The 25876-nt window shown below is 47.2% G+C and overlaps 8 protein-coding genes across 8 annotated transcripts; 3 read left to right on the forward strand and 5 right to left on the reverse strand.

The window, feature by feature from the left end:
• Nucleotides 1–222: 222 nt before the first annotated feature.
• Nucleotides 223–1206, reverse strand: LOC128273629 (transcription termination factor 4, mitochondrial). Its single transcript, XM_053011642.1, is given in 1 exon segment — nt 223–1206. A coding segment is annotated over 1 exon segment (969 nt). The 3' UTR covers nt 223–237.
• Nucleotides 1207–1407: 201 nt separating this feature from the next.
• On the reverse strand, nt 1408–6796 carry LOC128271281 (signal transducing adapter molecule 1). Its single transcript, XM_053008738.1, has 6 exons — nt 6224–6796; nt 4542–4702; nt 4365–4481; nt 4010–4288; nt 3872–3934; nt 1408–3802 (listed from the first exon to the last, which is right to left on the reverse strand). The coding sequence occupies exons 1-6, from the start codon at nt 6264–6266 to the stop codon at nt 2129–2131; spliced, it is 2337 nt and encodes a 778-aa protein (XP_052864698.1). The 5' UTR covers nt 6267–6796; the 3' UTR covers nt 1408–2128.
• A 692-nt stretch (nt 6797–7488) lies between these two features.
• Nucleotides 7489–8857, forward strand: LOC128273386 (palmitoyltransferase ZDHHC3-A). Its single transcript, XM_053011333.1, has 2 exons — nt 7489–7710; nt 7791–8857. The coding sequence occupies exons 1-2, from the start codon at nt 7595–7597 to the stop codon at nt 8485–8487; spliced, it is 813 nt and encodes a 270-aa protein (XP_052867293.1). The 5' UTR covers nt 7489–7594; the 3' UTR covers nt 8488–8857.
• Nucleotides 8858–10631: 1774 nt separating this feature from the next.
• Nucleotides 10632–12463, forward strand: LOC128271201 (uncharacterized). Its single transcript, XM_053008643.1, has 2 exons — nt 10632–12320; nt 12383–12463. The coding sequence occupies exons 1-2, from the start codon at nt 10632–10634 to the stop codon at nt 12461–12463; spliced, it is 1770 nt and encodes a 589-aa protein (XP_052864603.1).
• A 29-nt stretch (nt 12464–12492) lies between these two features.
• LOC128273329 (pyroglutamyl-peptidase 1) lies at nt 12493–13441 on the reverse strand. Its single transcript, XM_053011271.1, has 3 exons — nt 13192–13441; nt 12873–13123; nt 12493–12800 (listed from the first exon to the last, which is right to left on the reverse strand). Exons 1-3 carry the CDS (start codon nt 13390–13392, stop codon nt 12626–12628), a joined length of 627 nt encoding a protein of 208 aa, XP_052867231.1. The 5' UTR covers nt 13393–13441; the 3' UTR covers nt 12493–12625.
• Nucleotides 13442–13563: 122 nt separating this feature from the next.
• Nucleotides 13564–14141, reverse strand: LOC128273475 (dolichyl-diphosphooligosaccharide--protein glycosyltransferase subunit DAD1). Its single transcript, XM_053011441.1, has 2 exons — nt 13851–14141; nt 13564–13780 (listed from the first exon to the last, which is right to left on the reverse strand). The coding sequence occupies exons 1-2, from the start codon at nt 14056–14058 to the stop codon at nt 13650–13652; spliced, it is 339 nt and encodes a 112-aa protein (XP_052867401.1). The 5' UTR covers nt 14059–14141; the 3' UTR covers nt 13564–13649.
• Nucleotides 14142–14855: 714 nt separating this feature from the next.
• On the forward strand, nt 14856–20101 carry LOC128271910 (proton-coupled amino acid transporter-like protein pathetic). Its single transcript, XM_053009590.1, has 4 exons — nt 14856–14888; nt 18494–19241; nt 19306–19615; nt 19684–20101. The coding sequence occupies exons 1-4, from the start codon at nt 14856–14858 to the stop codon at nt 20099–20101; spliced, it is 1509 nt and encodes a 502-aa protein (XP_052865550.1).
• Nucleotides 20102–21611: 1510 nt separating this feature from the next.
• LOC128272621 (protein fuzzy homolog) lies at nt 21612–23095 on the reverse strand. Its single transcript, XM_053010458.1, has 3 exons — nt 23015–23095; nt 21868–22949; nt 21612–21669 (listed from the first exon to the last, which is right to left on the reverse strand). The coding sequence occupies exons 1-3, from the start codon at nt 23090–23092 to the stop codon at nt 21612–21614; spliced, it is 1218 nt and encodes a 405-aa protein (XP_052866418.1). The 5' UTR covers nt 23093–23095.
• Between the last annotated feature and the right edge of the window lie 2781 nt (nt 23096–25876).

Genomic DNA, 25876 nt, shown 5'->3' on the forward strand with positions numbered 1-25876 from the left:
GCCAAGTGACGATTGGATGATGAAACATATATCGATTATTTTATTGCTGCTGCGTAAGCGCAGGGCGCGTTTTGAGTGTGAGTAATGCTAGTGAGTAAGTGATTTCATACACCCAATAAATCCCATTAATGCCACGCGTAACCGTACCAAGCGCTGTACCGATAAGCTTTTTTTCCTATTTTGCACAACTATTTATACTTTTATTCTCCAACGGATGCTACGACATGTCGGAAGGATTCAATTACGACCCTTTTTTCGTTTACTCTTTTGGTAAGACTCCTTGCCCGGTTCGTCAGCATTGTCGTCCAATTCTTCCGCCTCATCTTCATACACATCGTGATGGTGCGGATTGGTGCGGCCTTCCATTTCGCGCTTGAGCAGTTCTTGAAACACTTCGTACTCCTCCAACGTCGCGAACGCAACCTTCACTGCGAACCGCTTGTCGCTCGTGTCCACAATTTGGTGCAGCTTCGGATTGTCGGTTGGTGCATCTTTCTCCGCTTTCAGTGAACGAGGTTTGAAGATACCCAGCCGCTCGAGAAACGTATGCCTACAGCGAATGTGCTCCAGGTCGTGGCAGAACGAGCACGATTTTACCACATCCAGCACCTCGTGACGCATCTTCACCATCAGGTAATCGATTTTTTCTTCCACCGCCCGTTCCTCGTCCGTTAGCAGGTTTGGTGCGTTCAGAAACAATCGGAACACGTTCTTGCGCGTCTCGAAGTGTGAGTGTAAAAACGCCACCCGCTGAGACAGCCGGCCGTGATTGGTGTAGTCCAGGAATTGGGGATGCGCCGAAAGCAGCACCTTTGTGTTACCATCCCCAAACTGGCACGAACGCCAACAGTGCAAGCTTTCGGAAATCCTCTCCAAGGGGCGTACCAAAATGTCCGGATGTCCACCGATTATCGACAGGATTTTTTCCCCATCCAGCCCTTCCGTACTCAGAAGCCGGTGCATCCGCTGCCACTGGTCGGCGCTGTATTTCCTCAGTTCCGGAACGGTGGTCAGTAAATCGTGTACCATTTCCTTGTCTACCGTCTCGAGTTTACCGGCGATCGTTTCCGCCTGCAAACCGTGAACAAAACATCAGAAGTGCCTGCAGCGTAGTTTTGGTTTGTTGAATAAAATATTTACCATACTGGAAGTGCTAGGTGTGGAACAGTAGGCGCGTACGAGTCGCGCAGAATATCGGACAAGCATTTTCGTGGCAGACCGGACAATTGAGCTGCAGAAACGATCGGAGTGAGCCGGGTGCCGAATGTAAACACGCGCCGATGACAGTTACAGTGGTAGGAATTGTATTAAACACGGCGAGAAACTGAATGCATTTCTTTTCTCAAGAACAGGGCGGCAGTAGAAAAATTAGCGTACATTTTCGATTTAGAATATTTATTTCCGTGTAGGTATGTAGTTCAACTATGGTACAGGTTCGTCGCCCAAATCTGCTGTTACAAGAAAAACGACAAACGCATCATTATCCCCCCATTCCCCACATTCCACTATCATCGTCGTCCGCTATATAAATACAACAATCCTACCATTTTGTTCTACGCTATCTGTTTGTAGATTCTTTGAATGTTCCGAAAAAAGCCCGAATTAGGTTGGATGTAGAGTGTAATAGGTTATTCGCCCGAACATTTCCTGTTTGGTGGTGGCCGCCACAAAAATAGTAACTGCACATCGTTGCTTGCAGCGTGCAGCGGGCGAATTGTATTATGTTTTAATTTCAGCTTTTTTTCGAAAACCGTCAAACTCATTTTTACATTTCTTATGACACCGATTTTCGTTCAACAAAAAAAAAAATAAACATTTATATGTATAGTATTGCCAGCAAGAAACAGTCATTGCCAAAAACCCACGATGCACAGAAGCGACTCAGCTTGTAAAGCGCGACGGCGACGGCGAGAACCGAAACATTTTATCGCGGATATCCCCGTGGTCTTTCGGAACGCGCCCAGAAGCAATTCCTCTTCGTGTTACACCAATATCTATGATCCTTGTAGTGAGCCTACCGGTGCCGGTGTAAGCTACGCGAAAGATCGGAGAATAAACCGAGCAGGGTGTCTTGAGGACAGAGAAAGCGGATGCTCTTGGCTCAGCCAATTTGAATGCGCACAGCTTTTTACCGCTGCTGTTGGTAGATGGGAATGTTCTGTGGCCCCGGGTTAGTGTTGATCGATAACGGCCCACCACCGCTTGTGACGACCGGTCCCGAAGGAAACATACCACCTACCATCGGGCCCATCGGATAGCCGCCCATCGGCTGTGGTGGGCCTCCCATCGGTGGCATGATGAACGTTTGTTGAGGTTGCTGCTGATGCAGGTGCTGTTGGTGGTGATGTGGTGGCATCTGAGACGGAGGCATGCTTCCGGGACCTGAAGCTGGAGGCGCAGGAGGATAGTGGCCCATTGCCGGCCCACTACCACCGCTGGCCACTCCATTCAACGCCAAATGGGGATGATGATTCATGTTGGCGGGCTGTGTCGTCGCAGTCAACGAAACGCCCATTCCGGAGCCTGTGACCGGAACAACGTGCTGTGGTTGCTGCTGCGGCGGTGGACCAGACTGTGGCACTGGCTGCGGTTGGGGCTGCTGCTGTTGCTGTGGCGATGGCTGAGGACCATAGTTCTGGTGGTAGCTAAGCGGTCCCGAAGGTCTTAGTTGTGTTGGCGGAACCCCTGGGCCAGACATCCCGGTCGGTGGTGGCGATGTGGGATTCGCATAGCCTTGCGGAATCGCCGATTGCTGCATATGACTGCCAGCTGGTGGAAGCGATTGTGGCGTCATCTGGGGAACCGTCATATTTGGCATCGATTGTGGAGGCGGCGCAGGTTGCGTCGTAGGTTGACTACTGACACCGGGTGCCATTGACGTAGCCACCGGAGCCATACCGGAGTTGGTGGGACCATTTTGTGAAACCGACGACACCGGATGGTGGTGCGGAAGGTGTGGCAACGACGATTGCTGTGGTGGCGCAGGGAACTGTGGCATACCCGGCGCAACATTCATCTGTCCCATATCGTGCCGAAGCTGGCCCATACTGTAGCCGGACATCGGGGTCTGCTGCTGCTGGTGGCCAGGGCCCATGGGATACATGCCTGCACCGGGAAGGTTCGGAGGGCCATACATTCCAGGCATTCCGTACATCGGCGGCGGCATCGGTGCACCGGGATAGGCACCGAGGCCTCCCGGGCCTCCGGTCATACCGTACGCTCCTCCCGCCGGCCCGCCGCCCATCGACATCATCATTGACCGATCAGGTTCACGCATCAAATTGTGGTACAGGTTGATCGCATCCACGAGATCGCTGCTGAGTTGCGTAAGCTGCGCATGCTTCCGATCGACACGCTCCAACTCGGCATCGATCAATGGCCCCATCTGGTTGACCAGCTGCTCCAGTTGAAGCATTTCTTCCGTGTCTTGTGACGGATCCTGCGGATCGGCCTCGTGTATCAGGTGCAGCAAGCGATTAATCTTCTCCTCGTTTATCTCCACCACCGGTAGCTTCTGTAACTGCGCGTCCTTCTCGTTGCCACTACCAGTTCCATCCTCTTTTGGATCGTCCGAAAACTGTACACTCTTCTTGGAGCCTTTCCCTTGACCGGTGGCGCCCAACGATTCGGGTTCCACCGACAGATCGGCCGTTACAAAGTTTGACGGAAATAGACCTTCTCCACGTTGGTTTTGACCCTTCCACCAGTTCGGATCGGAATCATCGAGCACCATGATGATCTCGCCGGCCTGGAACGTTAGTTCGTTGTCTTCCGCTGCCTCGAAGTCATACAGAGCGCGTACCTAAGGGGTGAAGAAAATTGCAAAATTAGCAAACCCCATTCCTTTGATTGGCCATTCCGCAACGGCTACCTTTCTTGGTTCCGGTACGGGAGCTGCCGAAAGTAATGTCGAAGGGTACAACGATGTGATGCTCTACAATGGGGGGGAAGTAAACTTAGGCGGTGATAGACGATCCCATAGGTGGCAGTGAGGCTTAGTGAGGCTTACCGGTCCGGACGCAGCTGTCGACAACATCTTCGGTGATTGGCTGATTTTAGCTTCTTTCAACGAAAGCTCGATCGCCTTCGCAATGTCATCTTCCTCCTGTTGACTAGAGACCACATTCGGGTCCTTGCTTAGCGGGGCTTCGCGTTTCGGTGTAGCCGATGGATCGTTGAAGTCGTGTCCCTCCTCGCGTAACTTCTTGTAAAGCGACGGTATGAGGTCCAGCTGGGGATCGGACTTGAATGCTTCCTCTGCCCAACGTTTAAGGGAAAGTTTTAATTTCTAAAAAGCAGAAAAAGATATGAATCCGTCGCTGATGAAATGTTTTGAACAAATGGTTGCAGCAGTTTGTATTTACCGTCGTCACTTTTGGCTGACTTTTTTGTAGTAATTTCTTAAATTCCGTCTCAAACTCCCGCGACGCCACTTCTAGGTGGAACTGTTTGCCACAATTATTAACGCACGCATCGAGAAGCTGTAATAGGAGAGTTTCATTTTATTGATGGTTTCGAAAGACCAACCGACTGTCTCATACCGTTATCGCCTTCATAACCACGTGAGGGTTTGCATGATTCAAGCGCTTAATGATCGACTTCAAACATTCCTTCGGTGTGGCCGTCCCACTGTTGACCTTGTCGCAGATATCCATTATGAGGCCCCATTTTTCAGTCGTATTATTTTCGTTGGTAGCTTTTTCTGCAAAACCAAAACAAACCCACATTGGTGGTAAAGCATTAGGGGAGAAACAATAATAATCGTGCTTTACACCATAAACTTCATGTAACTAAAATATGAAACGCGGCGAAGTCGATAAGAGCGCAATTGCGGAACGCATAATCGGATACGATCCGCTGATAGAGCTCTTGCGGTTTTTTTGTGCCCCCTCGCGGCAAGGGCTAGGGTTTCAGAATGTTTACTGCGGCATGTGCGGAATACCGGAATGGTCTCCGCGATAGTGCCTTTAAAATGAGCCCATAGAAGTGATTCATGTGCCATTCGATCTGTTGTAAGATCTTGCGTTGCGCAACTTTGCAATGCCCCTTTCATCAGCGTGCCAAACCTGTCAATGCCCTAAACTGAGTAATGCACAATTTAAAACTGTCCTTTTTTGATCGCGAAGTTTGATCGATCAGTTTCAACTCTTTTAGAAGTGAATTCTCCAATTCCACGAAAGACACATTTGGGAAAGGGTGTCGATTTGACTGCAAGAGAATGTGTACGGCTTCTCCTGCTCCACCCATTTTAGGCAGCATAACCACCGTCGAGCGTCCAAACGATAAGAATTGTCTGATGACCAAAGAGTAGTGGCGAATTAGTCAGCACCCGTGGCCGATTAGATTCCAGTGTACTTTTGGTCGATCTGCAATCCCTTCCGAGGGGCTGTAATCTGCGTTAAAAGCGATGCTCTTGTGGCCATGGCCACAATAATGATAACCCGATGCGTAATGTACACTGGAGCGTAAATAAACAAACGGAAAGAAGGAAAAAATGTGGCCCGGTTGGCGTAAACGAATGGAACAATCTCTTGCAACGCCAGAAATCAGAGTGTTTAAACAAGAAATAAGAAAATATAATACACAGGATTCTTCGCAGCAGGCTTTGACCTCATCGAACCGCTGCTGCTATGGGCATCATTGTGCCATGACGTCTCTGACAACAATGGAAAAGATGAATCACGCAGCCTACTACAAACGGGGAGGCCGGGGAATGAGCGATTGGTACCGCAAATATAGCACACGGCACTGCCGCTCCTTTGCGCGGTGCGTTGCTGGAGAAACGGTGGAAACGGTTGTTTATTGATTTTCCAGCTGTTCGTCATCGCCACGTCCTGCAGAAGGACTGGCCGCGCGTTATCAGGAATGCTTTAACTTTGAACCACCATTCTAGAGCGCGAACCACTCCAATGCTGTCGTCGCGCTCTGGCCCCATGTTTGTCTCCTTTTCTCGCTCACGGGGAGCGTTGCTTGTTCCCGTGCATCTTTTCTGCTCCAACCTCCTGGCTGCATCTTAATTTAATTAATAAACATCAATTGCAAGAATGCGTAACAAATTGGTGCGTTTTTACCCAGCGCGAAATTATCCCAGGGATACGACAAAAGGCGGGGTGGTTCGCACAACGCACAAGTGTCACCGTATCACGAGGCGCAACTGTTGTCCTTCGTTGTGTGATTAGGGAAGGATGCCTTTGTTGTTTTCCCCCTTCCCGATGGTACGCACCTATATCCGGGTTGAGGGAGGACGATGTGCCAAACAGGCTCATGGTTCCGGCAATGCCAATCGTACGCTGGCCAATCGCAGGGATTCGATGCTAATCCTTGCGGAAGTACGGAACGTATCGGATCGGAGACAGATCGCGACAAGGGAGCTGGAGCCCGCGCCCGGATCCGATGATCGAACGCACTCACTCAATCACTCTCACAAACACACACGCCCAGAAGTGGTGAAAGAAAACTAGTTTCGCATGACCAGCAAAGACGGGGGTGGCCACTTTCTTCTGCACACGCAAATATCCTAGTGCGTTTTCACTGCGTCGAACGAAACGATCCCTTCGATTCTTTTGTTCTCCCGGACGATATGACCAGAATTCGGTGTGTCGTGTAGCTTTTTCAGTAAGCGGAACACTACGAAAAACTAAAACAAGTGTCTACAGCACGCACGGAAAACGAACGACGCACACGACGGATTGCGAAATTTGGGGTTCACCGAGGTCGACACTGTAGCAAAAAGTGTAATCAGTTGGAAAAAGGTTTGCTTTTCGTGCAATTTCGACCCGAAATAAACGTCTCTGCTTTCGCTAGCCTGCTTCGCGATGATGAATCAAATCGACGACATTTGTGCTTCGCTGTCTTCTTGCTTCCTTCTTCCTTCTTTTTGCTGTTTGATTCTTCCTGGTTGTCAAAGTTGTCAGCTCATGACAGTTCCGTACACTGCAAACTTTATTTAAACTCTGTCTTCCTTTGCTCGTTATTAAAATGATGAAAATTTCACTTCATGGACAGTGGATATGTCTTTCACCCGAGAAGGGCACTGCGAAGATCTTTACGTTTATCAACCGAACAAAACCATCATAATAAGGATGAATATTTAACGTGTTTTGGCGCACGGTACGTTTCGATTTACAGTGTAACGCACCGAGCATTTGACGTTCAGCTGATGCGTCTTGCGTCCGTCTTGCGCGCAGCGCATTGTCGATAGTGTCGGCTTTGCGGGGTCTGCGAGAAATCAGAAAAGCAGTGAAAAGGCAAAGTTCCTCTAGTGTGCAGATGGAAGGGGTGATAAAATAGGATCCACCGTGCTACCCTTTTTGGCCGGAATGGAAAAATAATAATGTTTGACCCCCGCAAGCGAGATGCTCGTCGGTCGTAGTCTTGTGTTGTGTGTTCTACAGTTCCTATAGCACCAGAGAGACCAGGAGTGGGAGTGGGCCGGTTTCGGGAAGTGGAGTGGTTGCCCATTTTCGCGGCTCGATTGTGAAAGTGAAACCAAACGACGTGTCTCGAACGCTCGCCGTGTTATTGCGGAAAACGCTGGGCTACGCAACAACAACGCAGCTGCTGGTGGTTGGTGCGTGTGGCTGAAAGTTTCGCGATGACTTTCGTCAAAGATCCCTGCGGTATTGTGTGCGTACTGGTCACATATATGGCGGTTTTTTACGCCGATTATGTTGTAACGCATTGGATAATTCTGCAAACGATGCCCAACAGGTACCGCGATTGGCTGAGGAACATTATGCGCGAAATTTGTTTACTGATTCTCTCTTTCTCTCTCTCTCTCTCGATTCTAGCTTGTGGGCCCCGTTTCATGTGGTGGCGTTCAACACGATCGTGTTTATGCTGGGAATGGCCCATTTGAAGGCAGTGCTGCTCGACCCAGGCACGGTGCCGTTACCTCAGATTCGCATCGATTTTTCCGATCTACACGCGGAGAAAAACTATGGCCATGAGCGAGGCGAGTGGACCATGTGTACCCGCTGTGAAACGTATCGGCCGCCGCGGGCACATCACTGCCGTATCTGCAAACGGTGCATACGAAGAATGGACCATCACTGCCCGTGGATTAACAACTGTGTCGGAGAGCGAAATCAAAAGTACTTTCTACAGTTTCTGCTATATGTCTGCGCCCTGGCACTGTATTCCGTGTTTTTGATCGTCATCTCATGGCTGTATCCTTGCGAAGAGTGCCACATAGATGTGGCACAGGCGCAGAGCCGAATGATGCACAGTGTTCTACTACTGCTGGAATCGGCACTGTTCGGGCTATTTGTCATAGCGATCATGATTGATCAGATGCACGCCATTCTTTACGACGAAACAGCCGTAGAGTCGGTACAGCACAAGGGTCCGTATCGTAGCAATCGGCCAAAGATGGCGCTTTTGGCGGAGGTATGTGGCCGCGGTCATCCGATGTCGTGGATGCTGCCGTGTGCATCGTTGAACCGAACCAAACACCACGATGTACCGTTGCTTAGTCATGATGTGTAAGAGAAACGGCTCAGGTAGTAGTGCTAGTCACGACGCGCCAATGACTGACGATAACCTGCATCCAATGAAGCCCAAAAATTAGTTACGAGGGAGGAACAACGGTCGACGAGAGTCGGTTCTACCTACAGCGAGCCAGGTGGCGACCGCCTAGCCAATTAGCAGCATGCCGTGCATTTACCATCATTCGTTTTTCTCATTAGCATTTCCCCAGACGCTATTATTGTGTTCGCCCGTTGTTTTCCTATTCTCCCAGCGCAGTGAGCAATTTGAATACCGTTCCCATGTATTATTCGCAAAGCACATCATAGTTACCCGCTCCGTTTGAGGAATTTTTAAAATGTCTACTTAATTTATATCTTTGTCTATACTCGTGACTTTACGTGAAATCCCCGTATTGGTTCTTTCGGGTCCCCTTGCATCGCCTACTTACTTTTTTGGTAACCAGCGGAACTAACCATAAACTAAACGCGCCGATAAAGAAAAGCAGTATAATTCCCACGATATATGCAGGGGTCTCACACGGATGGATTTGGATTTAGGAATTGAGGTATCGGCCTCGCACACTGTATTTGGGACAAACGCATGCAATGTGTGTTAGAAGTTATTTGTGAATTTGTTTGCTTTACGTTTGTACTTCAGTTTTGTTACCAATCTTCGAACTATATTTAACTTACTTCCTGCGACATAAGTTTTTCGAGAATTTTTGAAATTTTCCCCAAAACGGAAACCATTTAGCACCATAGAACGAATACCATCCCCAAGGGGTGACTGTCTGTAAATACACAAATCCATCGATTAATAGATAGTTTCACCAGACGCGCAATTTCGTTACAAGCATGCTACCGTAGAGTATTTGGGTATTTGGTCTCTGCTTTAGTTTGCCGTATTTGTGTGTTCCTGCGGTCGGGAAAATTTGGATATCAATTAGCGAGCAATAGGAGCTAACGAGCTTCCATATTGTTGATTATTTGTTAGACCTACTTTATTTGGCATTCGGTGCAGTATGTTCAATAGGATATGTTACGTTGCGCCCTCAGGAGGAAAACAATTTTGCGGTTGTGTTTTTCGTGTACATATTAAGACGGTTGCTGACTTTCGCAACATTTCCTTCGACGGTTATAGTATTACAGGTTTGGATATTCATGGATAAGTTATGTAATATTCACTCAGTTAGTTTTATGTTCGTGTTTAGACAATTAGTTGTATAAATAACTAAAAGCAAAGGGTGTGATTCTTTGTGTAGGTTCCGGTAGATATATTTTGTTTTTAAATGACGTACTGTATATGTTTCCAATCAGCGCTGCGTGCAAGAACAAGTTGCAGCTTTCGCGCTAAGCACTTTGCCACGGTATTATATCAAGTAGCCACGAGCAATAGAATGCAGTGTCAGGGAGCTATTACCACCTTTCTGTAAAAACAGATAATCATGGTTCAATGTATTATTGTAGCATTTTTAAACAAAGGAACTTTTTTCGTCTCATCTTCGTGTAGCTTTTTTACGATACCCTAAAACAAACGAACCAACAGCGAGAGACAAACACAAGAATTAGGAATTGGACGAGTCATCTGGTTTGCAAACAGCACGTGCAATGGGGCAAATTAATTGAGCAAACAAACAATCAACATTGATGTGTAATACGGAACAACAGAAAGGGATGGAGTCAACTCGGATCATTTCGAAAAAAATGATAAATATTAGAAAACATTGCGTGGATCGAGGAAAATTCGGTAATGGAAAACATACACAAACAGAGCTACGTACAACTAAGGAATTTATATTTAAGGTACCAACCTCTCCCCGTGTGCTGTGTGATAAACGGTGATGGAAGAGAGCGATTGCAATGATAATGGAAAGCCAGACAAAACCTGCATGAATTATATTTTTTGTGGTCAACAAATAAATGTATTAAACCATGTGCAATATTCAAAGAGTATCGAAGTTCACAAAGAGAAACCGTTGCAAAACACTTTCTACTAGAGCATTTTAAAAAGTTCATTCAAAAATGAACTGAAAGATTTTGACAGCTCGTCTCACGTGCGTTTGTTTACTGCGCGAATGTCAGCGCCTACCGGCAGAAAGAAAAAAGAACCACGGGAAAGAACTCGTGAAAAGTTGCTGCTGCTGTGCTAATATATTTTGCACAATGTTCCGATTGTTGGGAATTTTCAAGCCACAGCTCATCAGAACTAGTAACCCTTTACCGTCGGCTTGCTACGCGACACGGCATGGGACATTTTCGCCCCGTGAATTTCAGTTCGAAACATCGGACGGTGAGAACGGCACATTGATCCATCGTTTCTCGCGGCATGTTTCACTGACGAAACGTGACTTTACCGACGTAACGAAGTATAACTTCAAGGTGTCCAATTTCTACCCTCTGCCGGATGTGACGACGTATGATCAACAAATACGGGATCTATCCACGACCGATCTAGCAAAGCTGATAACATTCACGACAGATTTTCGAAGTAAAACGGACACACGATCGTACACGGAGGTCGTGAATGCCCTCGACGAAGAGTGCCTTGGACGGGTGGGCAACGCGACGGTGTACGAACTGCTGGAGGTGCTCCACTGTTTCATGTACCTGTTGCCGAACAAAATCGCCCAGCTTCGCACTTACCGTAGCGCTATGCCAAAACTGATCGAGCTGTTCAACGAGGCACCGAATGCGCGGGATTTTCTTGCCATCGTCTTCTTTCTCGGCCTGTGGAAACGCCACCAAACGGGAACGGTGCTGATGCAAGAGTTTTTGCAACACCACGTCGACCGTTTCCTGACACCGGATCTTGACCGAACAGATTTCGCCATACTCGCTAGCAGCACGTACAAGACCAGTGTCCGGATGGCGGAGGAATCGCAGGTTTTTCGAAATCGATTAATCGGGGAGATCGAACAGTTTGATGATCAGGATGATCCCGCCCTTCTCGTAACGCTCATCAAGTGTGCCCGAATGAATCGGCTGCCATCGGAAGTGGTCCTGTCGAAGGTGCGCTCCTTCATTGAGGCCAACGTTAAGCGGAAGGAGCTCGATTTCCGTGGCATTGCGCATCTGTTCGCCTACGTTGCAGATAACCGCGTGAAAGATGACACACTGACACGGCTCATCATCGACAATTGCTGGGCGAGATTTGAGGAAGACATTCACCGGAATGGTTTTGAATCCAACTCACAATCGTTGCGTCCGAAGGACATTGCCACGTTCCTATGGAGCTGTGGAACACTTGGAGTGCCGCTGGAAGGCACCAGCATTAACGGTAACTTGCTGGAAAAAGCAATCCGATTGAAGGTAGAAGCAGGGGACTATCGAAACGCGTCTGATGCCTTGGTCGATAGTGTGCTCTCACTGTGGCTTTGCGGTCGCCGTTCGATAGGGTTGCTAAGGATGCTTCTGAAAGATCGTATGCTGGTGCAGAATTTGCGCAAAGATCGGACAAAAATTGAATCACGCAAAGACTTACTGCTCAGCTGCGCGGAAATCGATCTCCCAGAGACGGCAGATATGTTCCGATCGCTACGCAAACCGGGCGATGATGCCTTCGTACTGGATCGTCGTGCGCCCGAATTTCTTGCCAGACCTGCACTACGACAGCTCGTTGAGCATTTGGAGCAGATGCGAAAAGCTGGCGATGTTGACATTGCTTCTGTTAGTATCAATCTTCCGGTGAAGCATCTCAATATTGCCGGCGTATTGGTGCAGCTTGCCGATGGTGCTGTGAAAAACTTGGACGTGTTGGACGATAAGCATTGCCTAAGCGATCAGCAAACTCCCGTCGGATTGATGCAACTTAAGCTACGAATATTGCAAGATAAAGCCATCGACAGTACAACGGTAAGACGACGAAGCATTACGATGCGTTTTCCGTGTCTAATCATTGCTCTGGACTCTTTCAGATAAATGTGTGTAATCTGGACACGCCCCAAAAGTGGTTGCCGGAAATTAGAAAGGCGTTAAAAAACGATAAAGTGAATTAGGCTTAGGTAGCAAAGGTGAGATTCGAAAATAAGATACAATTCAGTGAAACTTTTATTTTTCGCTAGGAAAAAGCAGAGTGTTAGTTAAGAATAAATTAAACTCGGCTTAAAAACATCAAAAACAAATTTCATAGAGGTAGTACGAAGCTCTTCCGGTCCGGTTTAGGAAAGTTTGTTTTTAGCCGACAGTTCCCTGATGCACTTCTCAATCACCCGGTAAATGGTTGCTTTCGTTTCTTCCGAGCTATACGGCTTCCCAATATCTGGCACGTGTATGAACAGCGTTCGGTCGGGGTCCACGTCTAAGGATTTAACATAGATGTATCCGCAGAGGTAGCTTAAAAGAAAGAGGTGGATTCTTCCGATTATATCTCCGCAAGAATGGTCCCGCCCTACGCTGGCGCCTTACTTTCCAACTTCAGTGGAGCAGTAGCATTTGGTGTTGGTCTCGAGATTTAATTCCTGCGAGATTCGTTCGATGTCCAGGTTGGTTGTTAACGCAACGCATTCCTCGCCCGAAGAGGATTTACCACGCAGAGATATCTTATCACACGGCAAACAACGGTTAGCGAAATCTGGCTTACAGTAGCCAGTTGTGTACGAGCCATATTCCAGATTGATCGTGTCGATGTGACCGTGCACGCCCACGTGCACCACAAGCTATACGACACACGATGTCCCACACAATAGAATGTCTCCTTTACTTGGACTGTGCTACGAATACTTACACAGGGTTTCGTGTCCCAAATGAGCGGAACCAGGCGATCCACAGCTTCGTAAGTCACGGGAACTTCATACTTGCGCAGCTCGAACGGTTGGTCCTTAAAATGGAACACGTCGGGCAGAAGTCGAACCGCTTCCCAACTGGCGTTTCGGTTTTCGTGGCCCCGGAACGGTCCAAATCCGGTGACGATGATTGTTTTCGGCATGCTGCTCACTATCTAATCGTACTTCTCCGATGGCACGGAATTTTGTTGACATCTGTTTGCTCGCTAATGTTTACCTTTTATTGGTTTCACCGAAACGCCCTTTCGGATAAAAGTGAATCCTGAAGCATGTTCACTCGTGCCGCAAACGTCAGAATTGCATCTTGTTGTTCATTCATGCTCGTTCATCATGTATTTTTCATTAGCCCCATTTTACACTCTATCAGCTTACAAAATCTAATTTCGTGGACTTTGTGTTCCTACCCGATGAAGTTAACCACGACCAGATGCAGAATAACGTGTGCGAACACGAAATCAGCGAATCCCCGTTCGGGTGAGATTCCCAGAAATTGATCCTTGTTCTGCGGGTTCGACTGCAGACGAAGACAAACTGCAAAGAAGGGTACGAGCAAAAGCCCCCATTACAAGAGATATCCTTTGAGGAGCTCCAATTAACGTACCTCCTAGCACGAAACAGCTGACGGTGCTGATGAAACCGGCCAGGAAAGAGTTGAACGGGAATGTTCCAACGAGGCAGCAGTACACAAACTGCGTGATGCCGGTTAGCAGGATGTAAAGTAAGTAGGCGTCGACCACTTTCAGCTTCTTGGGCGTTTTCAGCGTGTACTCGTTGTAGAACTTGTGCACCACATCCGTAAGGTTCTTCATTTTGCCGGCCTTGTGTTATTCGGTTTGTTGATCGCTCTGAAAACTCCTTAAAATCCTTGCGAACTCCTCAGCTTCCAACTCTTGCGTTGCTGTGTGACGTGTGCTTCATTGGGCGGCTGAGACCACCGAAGACAGCCGTCACCGCGGGCGGCTATTGTTGAATGATCGTTCATCAGTCGACTGGTGAACGTAAAGAAAACAATCGAATCTATTGTTCGCAAAAAGCTTTAAGTAATAAAAACACAACTATAATGCTGTATAAAATTTAGAAACGTCTTCCAGGTAAGAAAACTGTCGGAAAAAATTGGCTTAGTTCAGTCAGCTTCCCCCAAACGTTATCGCACAACCCTGCTGCGGGCGGCTCCATTGAACAGCGGGGCGGCTGTTTGGGACCGCTGGAAGAAAAATACAAGTTCTGTCAATCAGTATTGTTCGCAATTCAAACAAAGCAAGCCACACAGGAAGTTTGTGTTTGTTTTCTTCCCGAGTGTACACTAGACTCCGTGTTACGATATTCGCCCTTTCACGGGCTTTTTCATGCTGGTACTTCAATTACCGAAACCATCAAGTTTGAACCAGAGTGCGAGTTGTTTTCTTCACGTCCCATTGTTCCGAGTTTTTTTCCTGTGTCCGAGTGTGATTGGTGTCTCGTTTATCTGTGATTCACCACCGATCCGGGCGGTGGTTTATTGGTTAGTTGTTTTTGCGACAATGGTGAACAGTGATTAAGCTTCGTGTGCTGCTTTGATGTGCGCATTAAAATAATTCCTGAGCAACACTATTTTGCGCTTTAGAAGATGGAAGATTTCACGCCACTGCTTAACTTACAGGTAGATACTATTTTTTTTAATAAAAACGGCTTTTCAGTGTCCACGGTCGCTGCCGAGAAATTGTCCCCGCGACCGACTTACCCAACGAACGACCACATTGCTGAACGTTTGTTGGTTCTATTTTGCTTCCTCCTTTCTCATCGATTATAGCAGGCCACAGGGCATTAGCCTTTTGGGGCGAAGCGCATGTAACAGAACCGTGGAAAACGTGTAACATATTATGTAATTTATACATGAACATAACTAAACAGGAACAGGAACGTGTGACCTTTCTTTCAGTTTCTTTCTCAACAAAAAAATCAGTTTTATTTGTATCTTCTTTTCTATATTTTTATGTTCGTTTTCTTGTGATTGTAGTCGAACCAATAAACACGACGAAGTGCGATTTTGCACTTGTTGCCAATAGCAACAACGACATATTCTTGGATGCAGAAACCGGCGCAGACGTGATAAAATTTGTAGACACAACGCTAACAAGTAGCGTAGAGAAACACGACGGACGTCTGTTTAACTGAATACAGCCGCGTAGTGGTCGATAAAAAATACCGCGATAACGTGTTTGCACGATAGAAATAAATTGCAGCACAAGTGAAGGCGAAACGCACGACTGAAAACGGAAACGAATACTCAGAAGAACCCACCGTAATCACTCCCGGCAAAAGGAAACATTGTTTGTAAGTTTGTTTTATGTTTTTTTGGTTTCACTTTTAGTTTTTAGTTTTATTGGTAGTTTAGTTGCTATGGTGCACTTTCTTTGTTTGTATGTGTTTATGCACACTCACAGAGATGCGCAATGCTTCCTGTTCGCAACTGGATTTCACATCGTTTTTCCTTTAGCAGATTTGTCCCCTTCCCTGCACCCCAACGGCAATGCAGGAGACCGCCTGCACAACACCGAACCGTATAATTGATTATGGCACTAATTACTGATTGCGTTTTTGAGGTTCAGTTTTGTTCTTTACCCGTGCCTCGAGATTCTTTAGATTCGTCATTCTTGGTGCGCTTTTGCGGTGGGTCTTGAATGATGACCCTGTCAGCCACAGGTCACTTTAGCGTTACACGGTTTGGCTGGTAGCTGACCTGAACGAACCAGCAAAACCGATTATTTTCTGGGAACCGTCAGCAACAGCTGACTTCGTTATCAGTCGAAGTTCTTGTCCTGTTCATTGAAAGGTCCATCTTTCGACGGTTGCATCTGCCAAATAAATGAGCCGGAAACTTCTTTATAAAACCTATAAGACCCCTCGTTATCAACCGTGCCGTAGGCATAACTTGAAATTGCTCGGGAATACCCCCGATTGGGATTCTTTCGACGGAAAGGACATCATCTTTTGTCAGTGAGGTTTTTTTATCTCTTGACGGACAAGTTGCAGAGTTTCTCAGCACACAGAGTGTGAAAGTTATGACCATTCAACCGAATGGGGCGATGCCTTGTCGAAGTCCTTTGCAGTGTGAGCAATAAGGAAATGTGACCAGGACAACGGCCAACTTCAGGACCGCACATGAATACCAATGAGCGGATTAGTGGTGAAGTAGACTGGTCATCAAGAAACATGAACATGCAAAGGGTGAATAGAGAGTATGGCGTCCGGATACCGTTCCAGGCTGGACGCGCCGGAACGGTTCTATGATAAATAGGAAGCACGTGTTGCTTTAAGCACAAAATTTTAATTAGGTCCTTATCATTACTTTGACACCATTATATCCGACTCAAATCCATTATAAACTGACGCGGGACTCAATGTTGACATTTTTGTTATTTGATATTGATTATCGTAGTTGCGTTACGAAAGAATTTTACCGAACAGATTAGAATATTATATACGTAAAATAACACTTTCGTCATAAAAAGTTCCAGATAAGTTTCCAGTTAATGAGACGACATCTTACTTATTCCAAACCTCACACACACCTTCGGGGAAAATGAAATGAATTTTTCACATTTAAATGAAATGCCGACGGCATCGCCGTTTGATGTCGCCGAGTGAAATGCCACTTTTTACCAACCCGCAAGCGGACGGGGGTTCTCCGAGCAACCCACAGAAGATCTTTTCAACTAAGTAGGGAGCTTCGTTGGCATAGAAACATGGGCAGATGATGCTATCGTCGATGGGTAAGGGTGGTGGTCATCGGGCAGTAACGCAGACGATGATAACTCGACCACCAGCAGCAATAAGAGGATTTCGAAGAGAATCATGATTTGGGAGCAGTGATGGGGAATGTGTCATCATGTGATAAAAAAGAACAAAAAAAATGTGCTAAAGAAGTTTGGTCGCCATTTTTGAAAGGTTTTGATCTCTGGTGGGGAAGGAAGAAGCACGGTTGGTGTGCTAACGATAATGGACTGTCAGTTTTGGGCCGGTTTTTGCCGACATTTCCGTTTCTATTCCAGCCCGGAAGTATGGCCAGCTATTTTAGTGTGTGATGAAACGGCTTTCAATGGTTACTTCTCTTTCGGTAATACATATTTACTTACGCACTTTTCGAAAGGTTGCATCCTATGGATACTACGATAAACTGTACAAGTTGGCTGTGAAAGAATGCCAACCGTCGTCGGTCGAATGGCATCGGAATCTGAGGATTGCAGAAACTTGCCAGGAAGAAAAAGAATGTAATTTTAACGCACAAACTGGCTAGGATCTGTTCCTATCCCTCCCTTTGCCTCGCTAGAAAAGCCACCAACTCCCGTTTTTCGTGTCTCGCGGCAGTTCCATAGGTTCGAGTAAACACATGTCATGCGCTGTGCCTAAATTGAATTTTCTGGCAAACATTCGGAAATTCTCTTTCGAAAATTCCTTCAGTATGTCGAGTGTTTTAAATATGTTTTCTTCACTTCCCTTTGGAACAACTTTCAACATTGTGAAAGTATTGTTTAAGCGTTTTACGTGCTCCCAGTTGGGCCACTTTCTATTCTAATCCATAAGTTGACCACGTGATCTGAATCGGTTGGAGTTGCACAGAAGGGCACACGAGAACGCAATTTACATCTCGCCCTTATCGCCATTTCATGTCCATCCGTTCCGTGTGGGGATGCTGCTGGACCATTGTTTATGTAGGCCAAACAAAGCAATAACCCAAAGACATGGCAGAGCAGAAAACCTTCGTACCGCAGAATCGGAACCACTACCGGTCGGGTCGGTCTAATCGTGGTGGAAAATTTTAATTCCACTCCGTTGTAACGCTGCTCCCCCTGGCGTCTGTGGACTCTGTTGGAAAGGAAAAATAAACACACGCAAAGCTGGGGATGGAAAATTTAATTATGTCCGTCGCGAAGGTACGCAAGCAATGGGTCAAGCAATGCGGTGAACCTTCGGAGGATGAAATTGAAAGAAAATGAAACATCTTCCTCGTCTTGAGCGGCACGTTAAGCGGTCGATTTTTGAACGGTGAAGAATTATTCAGGTTTCTATTATTAAAGGATTTAAAGGCACCAAAAAGATCCATTCACGGTTTGCTCAACACCCTCAGCACTCGTAAGCTCGTAATGGAAGCAACATTGTAGAGAATTGTAACCTTTTTTCGGAAATATGGATGAAAACATAATATTGACATATGTACATTAACTTTGATTATTACTAATTGTATTTTTGGCCCATATCGAAAAGGGTCCACGAAAAATGAGAAATGAACGGGAACCCCTCCTCGGACAGTCGGTGGTCGACGGGATGGGCTCAGGCACGGACGAACCTCAGCATCCGCTGGTCCGGCCCGATCTTCGCAGTTCGCCAGAAAATACCATAGTGGACACGGCCAATGATACGGACAGTCTGGTGGCGAAGGAAGATCAAACCAATGGCTCACTGGCGGACGGGTACGATCCGTCGCTGCACCGTACCCTCGAGCATCCGACCACCAACCTGGATACCATGATCCACCTGCTGAAGGGTAACGTTGGCTCCGGCATCCTCGCCATGCCGGACGCATTCAAAAACGCCGGCCTCTACGTTGGCCTTTTCGGAACGCTGCTGATGGGTGTGGTCTGCACACACTGCATGCACATACTGGTCAAATGTTCGCACGAACTGTGCCGCCGGCTACAGGTGCCATCGCTCAGCTTCGACGAAGTGTGCCATCGGGCGTTCGAATCCGGCCCAGTCGGATTGCGGCGCTATTCGCGGCTGGCCAAGAATCTGATCAACACGTTCTTGGTGATCACGCAGCTCGGTTTCTGCTGCGTGTACTTTGTTTTCGTGGCGGCCAACTTGCGCGAAGTTGTGGCGCACTACTTTTTCGATCTTAACACACGCATCTACCTGCTGCTGCTGCTCATTCCGATGGTGCTGATGAACTTGGTGCGAAATCTGAAGTACATCACGCCGATTTCGCTCATTGCCACCGTTCTCACGATAGCCGGTAAGGAAACGCGATCATCATCGGTCGGTGCGACGGTTTTTGAACATTTCTTTTCATCCCGCAGGTCTTACGTGTACTTTCTACTACGTGCTGCAGGACCTTCCGAATACAAACACCGTGAAACCGACGGCTTCGTGGGCACAGCTGCCGCTCTACTTCGGTACGGCTATTTACGCGTTCGAAGGCATCGGAATGGTGTTGCCGCTGGAGAACAACATGGTCACACCGCAGGATTTCGGTGGATGGACAGGCGTGCTCAATACCGGAATGGTCATCGTTGCCTGCCTCTACACGGGAGTCGGTTTCTTCGGTTACCTGAAGTACGGCGAAGCGGTCAAGGGAAGTATTACCTTGAATCTTCCCGGCGATCAACTGTAAGTCGTGAGTGGTGTGGATGGATCGATGCGAAAGAATGTTTAACATCTGGTTCAATTCTTTGCAGCCTTGCCCAGCTGGTTCGCATTATGATGGCGCTGGCAATCTTCTTCTCGTACCCGCTGCAGTTCTACGTCCCGATGTCCGTTATTACGCCGCACATAAGGCGCCACCTGCACACGGTGCAGTCGCGACAGATCGGTGAATATCTTACGCGCGTTACCCTCGTCCTGTTTACGTTCATGTTGGCCGCTATGGTGCCAAACCTCGGTGCGGTCATTTCGCTTGTCGGTGCCGTCAGCAGCTCAACGCTCGCACTCATCTTTCCGCCAATCATCGAAATCGTTACCTTCTGGCCGAACGGGCTGGGACGCCACTACTGGATCCTGTGGAAAGACCTTACGATAATGGTGTGCGGCATACTGGGCTTCGTCTTCGGTACCTACACGAGTATTGCGCAAATTGTGAATCCCAATTTGAACTGAGTTTCAGCCCGGGTCCGTACACTTGAAGACTACGCTTATATGAATAGTCCGTGGAAGCTTTGCTGCCCTCTGCTAACGCCAGAGGGACCTATTCCGTGATAAAGAACGCAGAAAGGGGTGGTATCCTGTTTGGTTTATGGGTTTATAGTGTTCATTTCTACAGTAACTTCTTTCCAGTTGGGAAATACAAAAATTTCCCAGCCAAATTGCGAACGAATGCCATTCGACATTTGGGTTTCAATCGTACGGTGAATCGTTCAAATATTGTTCACCAACAGTAGATTGCATCGTTTGTTACGATTCGTTATGGGTTCCAACAAATCCGTTGACTGACTTTTTCAGTTTAGTAAAATATGACTCCTCTCCAGGAATGAGCTACGAACAAACGTGAGTTGAGTTGTTAGCAGGCAAACGTGGCGACACGCGAAATATCAATTTGTAACACGTAAAATGGCCACCAGAAAAGCAATGGCTTCGGTTAATTGTATCTAATAATGCCAACATACATTAGCGCATGACAATAATATTTACCCGTACTGTAGATCATTTAGGCATCACTTAAGGTATCCAAGCCAAAAGACAGCACACAAACAATGATGCAAGATTGCAAAAAAAGACATGAACAACTAATCCATGGTGATAATAATGTAAAATAGTTTAAAACGGTAGTAACTTCAAATCGCTGCCGATGAACGGATGCAGCGTTTTGTGTGTGTTCCTTCAGTTCCGGTTGCAAGTTAGAGACAAAGTGATGTGTCTGTATAAAAATTACTACATAGCAGTAGAAAAGAACTTTCCTTTCTTGTAAGTTCTTCCTTCGAACAACCGTATCACTGTGAAATAAAGCTGTATTTCCCCCCTGGGAAGCAGGAACTAGGAGTTGGGAAATAGGCAATCGTTTAAGGAGTGAAAGATCATTTACCTACCATTAACTGTCTGTTAACTGTTCTACTGTTGTTTGTTACTATCGCTGTCTTTTCTGTTACATTGAGGGTTGGTGAAATGCACTAAACAGAACGAAACGAAAAGGGAACAAAAGAGTGAATTTAGCAACGAAAGCGAGTAATCCTCGAATGGTGACGAAAGTTCGGTTCTTCCATACTCTACTGTCCCCTTTGTGGACTGTAGTAGAAGTAGACTCAATGACCGTGGACAATAATTCAATTGATTCGATTGTTTTTTTGTTATCCTACTCTAGCACTTCCTCCGTCTCCGTTCGCACAGAAATTCCACTCCGTAAACTAGTAATTGACACACAAGAAAGTAGCATTTAAAAAATTAGCCCCAGTACTAGCTGGAATATCTTTTATTGTGTAAACACAGTATCGCTCTCGGGAAACGTCTATGGACGGATAATGCATATTACATTGTAATAACTCAGTCAACTGTAAGCCTAATATGTTGCAAATATGCCCTGGAAAAGTGGCTCGCCGCTTCAAAGCATCGTTGCAACAACCTTCATTCGCTGTGTCCCAGACATTATGCTTACGATTCATCGTTGAGGTAGGCGCTACCAGCATACATCCTTATCCGATATCAACGTGTTCAGTGTTTTTTGTGTTACTATCCTACATTAGTCAAAAATGAAAGAGAAAAGAACGAAACATGTGTAAAACAATCTCTCACATACAAAAGTGATTAAAATTAGTAGACGTCTAGTGAAGGGGTGGAAGCATATATGCCGACTAGGGCAAATGGGACAGAAGAAGGTAACCGATGATAATAAACTATACAATTTTAATTAAACTACGTTGTCGATTACGTACTTCATGAGGTGCGTTGGGATGGCCGACGTGTAGAGAACGCACAGGACGCTGCTGCCCTCGATCAGTGCGTGGCATTGGTGATACTCCGTACACCAGTACTGTTCCAGGTTAATCACACGATCACCCTCGCGCAGTGTATCCTCCATGACGTCGACCGATTGGTGGAAGAACGCCCGAAGGATATCCAATCGATCGTTTCCTCCACTAGCCTGACCGACGGTGCGTTGCTGTTTACTTCCCGTGCTGGTGTTGCTCTGTGGCTGCGTAACGCCTCGAGACATAACGTACTTCGCGTGCTCCCGATGAAGCAACAGAAAGCCCAGAATGTGTGGATCAAGCTCGATCGACGATGGGAAATGTTTCGCATTGTTCTGCTCGGCCGCGATCAGCATGTCGAGTTCGCCCATCCAGAACTGCTGGCTGATACCTTGAAGGACATCGTACGGTGGTTCAGCGCCGCACAATGCACAAATGCTAACGCCCTGCGTAAGTGGAATGCTAATGAAGCGGTACGCGATGTTGGGCGACTTTTTCGGCAAATAAACGGGCACATCCTGCTGAATGGTGGCGGACGCGTTGAGTAGCAGCATGAGCAGCTTCCGATCGATCACGTCCAAATCCCACCAGCCCTCGGTACCGCAGGCGATTCGCTGGCGTACGAGCAAGGCGCAGAACGGTGAGCCGATCTGGACACTGAATTCGTTCAGCTTCGCCAGCATGCTCGCGCTCTCGGTGCAAAGCACACAATCGACGTACCGGAAAAGGTCGCTGTCGACTACCTCGAGCAGCTGATCCACGAGCGGGTAGTAGTGTTTCAGCTCTCGCTTGAAGCGGTCAATATTTTTAATTTTCTTTATCGACTGAATGCCCACGCAGAACACCATCGCCTGGTAGGAGTAGTCAAGCAGGTGGCGCAGCGTTTTCTCGGTGATGTCGCGCGAAATCCCGATCATGACGATCGTACCTTCGTACTCTTTCCACATGACCACGCTCTCCTCCAGGTAGGTGATGGGCAAATCGATGCCTTTCGATTTACAGAACATGTGCACCCCGTTCAGTGAGGCAATCGTCGAAAACGGTAACTGTAAGCATATTCGAACGATAAGATCACGATCGCTAGGGAAACCCACTGTCCCACGTCACTTACGGTTTCGCAATCTCCCCGTTTCTTCGAATATATGGGCACACCCCCATCCGACGTGAGGCACATTAGGTGGATGGACATTGTGGTATTGTGGAATTATTAGATCTTATTTTCTAACGGAATGTCTCGCCGGGAATGTAAACGTAAACAAATCGCGATCAACAAGTGCTTTTTTTGACAACTGTCAAAATTGTCATCGCAGCGGGCCACAGTAGATTCATATTTTGCTTGTGCCACAGTTGACCGAAACACTTCGGCTCGAAAAACCAGAGAGCGCGCAAAGAAACGGGAGAGAATAGAGAACAGAGAGAAAAGAGAAAAAACATCGACTATCTCGCTCTAGCGTCATGCTGTCCCTTTCCCGTTCGTAAGTAACTTTTGCTTCGGGTTCCCTTCGTAAGTAATGTTTAGACTTCGGGTCCCTTCGTAAGTATGTATGTATTTGTATAAGTTGCCATGGTCAGTTTCGGCTAAGAAAGGTAAGGTTCAAGAAAACTTCAAGCTTGGTTGTGTGTTGCTCGTTGCGTTTTAACCCTTTTTCGACTAAAGTATTCGGACGCGTTTTTGTGCGTGTGCCTTTTTCACCGTTCCCTAAACATCAAATATCGGGTCAGTCCGATCGAAAAGTGCAATTCAAGTTAAAGGTGCGTAAGGACGCCGTTTTCAGTGCGGTTGTTTTGTTGCTTTCGATGTTGAAGTGAATTTTTACTATTTCCACACTGTTTAGAAATAGAATCGTTCTAAAAAGTATGTTTATCTTAGCTCCAAGAATCAAGAATTTGCAGCTAAAAGTTTTCGGATTACTTCCGTGGTTCCTGGTGACGCTCAAATCCGCCTGACCAACCGATCGAAACGGCGTTGGTTACGATCGCACTTCGACGCATGCGAGATTTACTCACATTTTCGCAGTGAAGGTTATTAATCGAGCCAACGGGGAGTTGTGTCTGTGGATGAAATGTTTGCTTGCGTCTGCTGCCGGTAGTTGGTTTGGTAAACAAAAACTAATTGTTACATTTCTGCCACCGAACGCAACAAAAACGCGGTATGAGTGAATGAGAAGTGAACCGAAGCGTGTGTGTGTGTGTTCAAAATAGCGTCATACTCGTCGGTAAACTTGTTGCATTTCCGTGCGAAAGGAAATTTACCAAAAAGTACCTACCAAAATACCTGGTCCGTTTTACGGTGAAGTTTTGTACGGAATAACCAAAATAAAAAATCAACCACCGCGCCGATGTTTAATCGAAAGTGGTGACCAATTGCGATGCTTAAAATGTCTGTGAACAAGGCGTATGCGCCCAGCGTAACAATGGGTCACTTTCGGCGGCATTTAGAAGAAGCCCAAGTGTAGCAAAAAATCCGCCACAGCAGGCTTCGCTGATTGCGCCGTTCCATGCATCGATTTTCGCTGCCCGTCAAACAGGAAACGAACAAACAACGCGCCAACAAACCAACACAACCAAACGAAGAAAAAGAAACGCAGGTCGCGGTTCCGTAGTTTGTGGCGGTGGTTTTCCCTTAACCCCGTGATCCCCGGTCCAACGCACAACAACCTTATTTCAGGCGATTAAATGTTTCTCTCCATTTCCCTCTTAGATCATACAACGTGCCGTCGTACGTAAACAAAACAAATAGAAATTACGGTCGGAATTGTGGCGACAAATTGGATTACTTGATAACGGCCGCGCGCGTGTGTGTGAGAGAGATTGTGATTGTGGAATTGTGGATATATCGCTTGCCGGCAACGACAGAGTTGCCCGTGTTCCGAGGAGGAAGTGGCTCGTTTGAGGTTAGATGCTGCGGTCCTCAGTCATCTCGGCGTCACTTAGCAACGCAGGCAGCATCCGTTCGAAGAAGCTCCAAGCGTACTGTGATCAGCGACATTGTTGAGTGAAGAAATTCGAAGAATAATCAGTTTTCCCGTAAAAGTCGTATTTTCTTCACCGTTTTTTGCGTGCCGTGAGTGCTTTTTCCGATTTTCACGCGCTTTGTGAAGGTGTTTGGGAAGAAAAAGAAAGATAGTGTCTCGCCACGGCAGTAGAAAGTGTGTCGAGTGCGGGCCGGCGTGTGCCTTTCCGGTTGCCAAAATCGTCAAACGATAAAAGACGAAACAACAACGAAGCGCGCGGCAAGGGGACGATTCAACCGGGTGGCCAGCAGCGTCAGAAAACATAGAAGGCGAAGCTCGCCAAACCATATCTTCTTCGCATTGGCGCACCATTCGCCGCAAATCTGGCTCTGTTCTGTGTTCCGGTGAAGCAACGGTTATCGTCGGACTCTTCGGATGTTGTGAACGTAAGTATCAGTTTGGGATGCCGTTTGTTGGAAAAGCAATGGGTTGTCTGGCTATGGGAAACAGCATCATCGCAGAAGACGTCTGTTGTCTGCGAGGTTCTGCCGGTCTCAATGTCACAGCAACGATTCCAATGACATGTTGATCGGCGGAGAATACAACTTTGTTTCTGCCATAATTCATGGCGATGTAGGTTATAGCTCATGCGATAACACGCTGCAGAAGGCCATGACAACCTGGTTATTTCCCCTCACGATGGCTCACTGATCCTCAGTCGTGCGATCCGACGATGCTAAGCACGCGTCATAGGCCACGACGGATGATTGCGTCGTGAGGTCATCATTTGAGGCTTCGACATTGGTCGCCTCCCGGAACAGAGCACAGTCTGTGTGTGTGTGCAACGATTTCGCTCGTCGGCCAACCCATCCGCCGTAACCATCACGGGGCGTGTGACGTCGGCCGGATTCCACCTGCCTGCCGAATCATCGCTCCGCAAGCTCATGTGTGGTCACCTCCGCCCAACGCCAATGGCTCTTGGCCGCGTAGGTGGCGGAATTTTGATGAGCTTTGTTTAC

Source organism: Anopheles cruzii, chromosome 3 (assembly GCF_943734635.1).
Source record: "Anopheles cruzii chromosome 3, idAnoCruzAS_RS32_06, whole genome shotgun sequence".
NCBI classification, from domain to species: domain Eukaryota; kingdom Metazoa; phylum Arthropoda; class Insecta; order Diptera; family Culicidae; genus Anopheles; species Anopheles cruzii.

Coding starts and splice junctions, on each gene's coding strand:
- LOC128271281 (XM_053008738.1), bottom strand. CDS start 6,266: ATGAGCCTGTTTGGCACATCGTCCTCCCTCAACCCGGATATAG. Junction 4,289..4,364: donor GTCAGCCAAAAGTGACGACG/GTAAATACAAAC, acceptor TCTGCTTTTTAG/AAATTAAAACTTTCCCTTAA. Junction 3,935..4,009: donor CGACAGCTGCGTCCGGACCG/GTAAGCCTCACT, acceptor CCCCCATTGTAG/AGCATCACATCGTTGTACCC.
- LOC128273386 (XM_053011333.1), top strand. CDS start 7,595: ATGACTTTCGTCAAAGATCCCTGCGGTATTGTGTGCGTACTGGTCACA. Junction 7,711..7,790: donor CTGCAAACGATGCCCAACAG/GTACCGCGATTG, acceptor TCTCGATTCTAG/CTTGTGGGCCCCGTTTCATG.
- LOC128271201 (XM_053008643.1), top strand. CDS start 10,632: ATGTTCCGATTGTTGGGAATTTTCAAGCCACAGCTCATCAGAACTAGT. Junction 12,321..12,382: donor AAGCCATCGACAGTACAACG/GTAAGACGACGA, acceptor GGACTCTTTCAG/ATAAATGTGTGTAATCTGGA.
- LOC128273329 (XM_053011271.1), bottom strand. CDS start 13,392: ATGCCGAAAACAATCATCGTCACCGGATTTGGACCGTTCCGGGGCCAC. Junction 13,124..13,191: donor TTTGGGACACGAAACCCTGT/GTAAGTATTCGT, acceptor TGTGTCGTATAG/CTTGTGGTGCACGTGGGCGT. Junction 12,801..12,872: donor TGCTCCACTGAAGTTGGAAA/GTAAGGCGCCAG, acceptor CTTTCTTTTAAG/CTACCTCTGCGGATACATCT.
- LOC128273475 (XM_053011441.1), bottom strand. CDS start 14,058: ATGAAGAACCTTACGGATGTGGTGCACAAGTTCTACAACGAGTACACG. Junction 13,781..13,850: donor CAGCTGTTTCGTGCTAGGAG/GTACGTTAATTG, acceptor CCTTCTTTGCAG/TTTGTCTTCGTCTGCAGTCG.
- LOC128271910 (XM_053009590.1), top strand. CDS start 14,856: ATGGAAGATTTCACGCCACTGCTTAACTTACAG. Junction 19,242..19,305: donor CACCGTTCTCACGATAGCCG/GTAAGGAAACGC, acceptor TTCATCCCGCAG/GTCTTACGTGTACTTTCTAC. Junction 19,616..19,683: donor AATCTTCCCGGCGATCAACT/GTAAGTCGTGAG, acceptor AATTCTTTGCAG/CCTTGCCCAGCTGGTTCGCA.
- LOC128272621 (XM_053010458.1), bottom strand. CDS start 23,092: ATGTCCATCCACCTAATGTGCCTCACGTCGGATGGGGGTGTGCCCATA. Junction 22,950..23,014: donor AACGGGGAGATTGCGAAACC/GTAAGTGACGTG, acceptor ATATGCTTACAG/TTACCGTTTTCGACGATTGC. Junction 21,670..21,867: donor ATCCCAACGCACCTCATGAA/GTACGTAATCGA, acceptor TGACTAATGTAG/GATAGTAACACAAAAAACAC.